The 4,495-nt window shown below is 35.3% G+C and overlaps 1 protein-coding gene across 1 annotated transcript; it reads right to left on the reverse strand.

The window, feature by feature from the left end:
• Positions 1–692: 692 nt before the first annotated feature.
• LOC139895923 (auxin response factor 18-like) lies at positions 693–4,072 on the reverse strand. Its single transcript, XM_071878470.1, has 4 exons — positions 3,858–4,072; positions 1,892–2,973; positions 1,015–1,817; positions 693–919 (listed from the first exon to the last, which is right to left on the reverse strand). The coding sequence occupies exons 2-4, from the start codon at positions 2,930–2,932 to the stop codon at positions 847–849; spliced, it is 1,917 nt and encodes a 638-aa protein (XP_071734571.1). The 5' UTR covers positions 2,933–2,973; positions 3,858–4,072; the 3' UTR covers positions 693–846.
• Positions 4,073–4,495: the final 423 nt, after the last annotated feature.

Here is a 4,495-nt window from a genome sequence, read left to right on the forward strand (position 1 = left end):
TTTGTTTAGTTGGGATTAACAATACACATTTTTGTGTTATGTGACCACCCCTTCTTTAACGCCTTCAATTTATGGCTATTGTTAACTCCAATAATCAATAAACTTGTACTTTTTCCAAAACTTGTTTTTTACTTTTCGAAATAAAATTGCTAAATCTTTTAATGTTCTTAAATTTATGTTCACAGAATAACAGTAAATATACTTAATTTTTTTAAAAAAATGGAAAAGTCTCATACATAGTACGGAGTATTTTAAAAGTTTTTTACACTAGATGACACCTAGAATGGTCTTTCACATGTTTTCTAACTTGTAAGATGCAGTTTTGATGGTTATTGCACAAACCTTGCATTTCTGGACACACATTTTGGATGTTTCCTTATTCAGCTTTTCCAAAACTTTTTACGAACTCTTTTTTGTTTTTTTTGTTTTTTTTCAATTTTTTTTTTTCAAAAAGTCATTTATCTACTTTGTACCTATTAGATTGAGTTAAAGTTTTACTGTGTACTTTATAATAAGCTAAAAAAAACTATGTCATCCTTGTCAAATTTGATGTTTTCCCTGTCCTTTTGTCCCATTGTCACCTAAGTTACAGTTTCTAACTTTATAAATTAGTACAGTTGTTCAAAATCTACAGAATTTAATCAAAAAACAACATAAAAATCTAGAATTGATTGAAAGATGCAATGCTAAACAAAGTGATGGCTACACGAACAGAACTAAACTGTCTCAAAATCTATAAATCAGGACTTTACCACACCTACCAGAAACTAAGACAAGGAAAATAGCAAGAATTTGATTAAAAACAGGACTCTACAAGTTACAAAAAACCTCCTAATCAACCATTAATTAAACTACTACATTATTATTGCTGCCAGAATCCATCACAATTGTTAGTCTTTGTGCTGTCTTTGAGAACTCACTGCAACACAATAAAAAATGATATTAGATACAAATGGTAGATTAAATAAGGTACAACATCATATATTCATATATTCATATGCATAATAAGGTTACCTGAATGATTCATCTCCAGTGTGTTTTACCGAACCAGATGTTGTTCGGTAAATCAAATTGTTGAGCATTATAGATTTCTCTACACTGAACATATCTGCAAGCTTTCGGTGCAATTCTTCGTATGAACGAAGAGCAGCCAGATCAAGCGTACGTCCCACGTCTTCTGACTCCATAAATATCTTGCAGTGGCCCGTTTCAAGACCAAACTCAGATCTTTGGTCCTTGCGCCATGGACCAGCTTCATCTGATGAGCTCTCAACTGGACCATTTTGGACCACTACAGAACCATCAGATTGGTTCCCTACAGTCTCACCAGAACTGCTATCCGAGATCTGTTGTTCGGTGAAAATTGGCTTACCGAACAACATTAGGGTCGGTTTCTTCTCATCTTTTGAGCTTGTTTTCGAGTTACCGCAGTTGTTACCTATTGTTAGTAAGCAAGAAACATTTTCTTGATTTTCTTGGACTGTTTCCATATATCTTGGAGGAAATCTTGGTGACCCGAATGGAAAAGGTTGGATCTTGTTGAAGTATTGATGATGGTTTTGATTTTGATGATGAAGGTGATGATCGAATCCGAATTGTGGATTATGCCTGGCTCCCTGAATGCTTGCAGGAATATGGTTTGAGATCAATGATGGCATTGATAAAAGTGGGAAATCGGGCGGTTGTGGGATCCGAAGTTTCTTTCTTGGTGGCGAAAATGGTGAAAGATGAATCGATGGCATATTCGACACCAATTCAACTAACCACGGGCTGACCCGTTTCACATTTTGTAGCAAATCAGGTTCATCCCATGCTACCTGTATTCAGAATTAAGTTCAATTATCGAATAACAACAGCAGAACAAACTTTTAAAATGGAATGAAGATTGTACCTGAAGCAGCCTCCAAGGCGAATTAGGCCAACGAATCTGATCATCAACATCGACAGAAGAAATCGTGCCCATAAACCAGCTAATTCTGGACGAATCTTCAGTCTCGAAAGCCATCTTGAACCTCATCCCAGGACACCATTGAATCCGCATTGCAGCCTTAACAGTCGCAGCTTTCACACAAAACTCTGGTGTACTAGCTCGAGGATAATAAACCACCTCGAAAGGCCGACCAGCAGCCGCTAGACTCGCAGCTTCAATCACTGAATTCACACTCACTTTCCCCGAGTTCCCGACCCCACCAACCGCCGTATTCCACCCAGAAGAATTTGAATCAAGAAACCCCCTACCAATTCCCCTTTTCGCCCTTCGAATCCCAACACAAAGATCACCATTATCTGCTCTCAAAAACACGATTGAATCGCCAGCCACCAGCTTCTTATGGTTGACAAAGTTGGACCAACCGGTTGTCAAAAGGTGCCGGCGAGGGGTTCCACGATAGATATGCCGAAACTTCCATAACTTGCCATGAACATCCTTAGCCAAGATGGTTTGAACCGGCGGTTCAGCAGTGTAATCCAATCTTGGAAAGATTGTTTCGGCACAGTATCTTGGAACCGAAAAACCACCACCGTTATTCGCATCAGATTGAGTCAATGTCTTTGCAAACGAAGCCGGTTTATCTTGATTTTCATGTTTGTTATGGTCAAACCCCAAGAGACCATCATCATCAAAATCACAATCTTTGTGATTTCTTAAAGGGACAAGTCCAATTTTGGCATAAACTTCATCTGTGTCACTATCTGCCATGAAGTTCACTGCAGATACACCACAAAGAATGTACGGCGGGATCCGTGGCAGATCCCGAAAACCGCCATTGCCTATGGCGGCATGTTCGGCATGACCTTGTGGAAAGTAGAAAACTTTAGAGTTTATTTCAGGCATTTGTACCATACCACCTGCACAAGCATGCCATAACTGACCATCTAAGGTTTTATCAGCTTCATTCAAGGGTTTATTCACATGATCCATTATATTAATCATCTTGAAATTGGAATTGAAACCCTTTTGCTAATCAAGGATTCCTGTAAAATCAAGGAAAACAAAACCAAATAAGTATCTTGAATAACCCAAGTTTAAAATCACATAAAGTAATTAACTTGATCAATCAGGTATACTTGTTTCATTTTAAAGAACAAAATGTTTTTGCTTACAATTACTGTAAAACCAGACAAACCAAAAACGCATGAAAATATACAAAACCCCTTTTAATCCCATAAAGCAACCAACTTGAGAAAACATTCATCAAATACTTGTTTCAATTTAAATACTACTTTATATTTTTCTGCAATTTAAATACTACTTTATATTTTTCTATTATGTAAAAGCATACAACATAAAAACCAGTTTACTTAAATATAATCACACACAGTAAAAAAAAAAAAAAAAAGTGTTTTTGTGATAAAATTGTACCTTCAATTTCAAGAATTAAATTTTTTTTGCTAACAATTCCTGTAGAACCACGGAAAACAAAAAACCCACGTATACAGTCACATAAATAAATGATTTAGAGCAAAGAAAAAGAATATATCATAACATTCGCCTACAAAATCTTGAATCAATAATTCAAAGAACTAATTCTTTTGCAAGCAAGTCATGCAACCCCACAAAGAACCCATATATATTTTCGAAAACCCATGTACATACCCACATAAAGCAACGAACTTTATAAAAAGTTGTCAACATTCATTACAAAATAACCAACTAGCAAAGTAGCAATCACATACCTTTTTAAAGACTAAAGCAAATACTCTAGAAATGAAGAAGAAAAAAGAAAGTAGAACCCAGATCAATAAAAACAGAATTAAATTTTGTCATTGAAAAGTAAAAGGTGGGTAAAAGAATTTAAAAGAATCAGAAAACAGAGAGTGACAATACAGGAGAAAGAAAGACAGAAACAGTGACTGACCTGAAAAGGCTTTGTTGCCGACCAGACACAGACGGTAGAACATACAACAGACAATTTATCAAATTCTAGTTGTATTTCTAATTCTAATTCTATTCTATATACTATTTCTACTTCAAATTCTAGAGAGAGAAATAATTTATTTCAATAATAAAGATTGTGTGTGTGAATTGGGGGAGAGAAGAGAGGTGTTTGTTATAGATTCCACCAAATTAGTAGAGCCCCAAGTATTTCGGTACAGACTCTATCTCTACTGCTCTACTTAAATTTATTTGATACAACAAACTACAATATTCTCCCTTTCACTTTCATTGTTTTGTATTATGGTCCCCCTTAAAGGTAAAATTTAGTTTTTTCTCATAATATTTTTTTTTACTAAACATACGAAAATTTATTGAGACGAATACATTTTTAAAAAGAAAACGTCATTGGAAGTACAAATGAGGCGACCAGGACGAAGCTCGCTCCTAAAAAGATACAAAGAAAAACTATCAGACAAAGTATCTTTAACTAATCCTTACCCGTCAAAATCAAAAATCAAACAAACAATATATCGAGAACTACAAAGAGCCATCTATATAAGAACCACTTGAAGGAGACCTAAACAATACTATAAAACTAAAAATTGAAACACATCGCAC

This window comes from Rutidosis leptorrhynchoides, chromosome 3, assembly GCF_046630445.1.
Source record: "Rutidosis leptorrhynchoides isolate AG116_Rl617_1_P2 chromosome 3, CSIRO_AGI_Rlap_v1, whole genome shotgun sequence".
In the NCBI taxonomy this organism is placed as follows: Eukaryota; Viridiplantae; Streptophyta; class Magnoliopsida; order Asterales; family Asteraceae; genus Rutidosis; species Rutidosis leptorrhynchoides.

Coding starts and splice junctions, on each gene's coding strand:
- LOC139895923 (XM_071878470.1), bottom strand. CDS start 2,932: ATGATTAATATAATGGATCATGTGAATAAACCCTTGAATGAAGCTGAT. Junction 1,818..1,891: donor CGCCTTGGAGGCTGCTTCAG/GTACAATCTTCA, acceptor TTCTGAATACAG/GTAGCATGGGATGAACCTGA. Junction 920..1,014: donor ACTGGAGATGAATCATTCAG/GTAACCTTATTA, acceptor ATTGTGTTGCAG/TGAGTTCTCAAAGACAGCAC.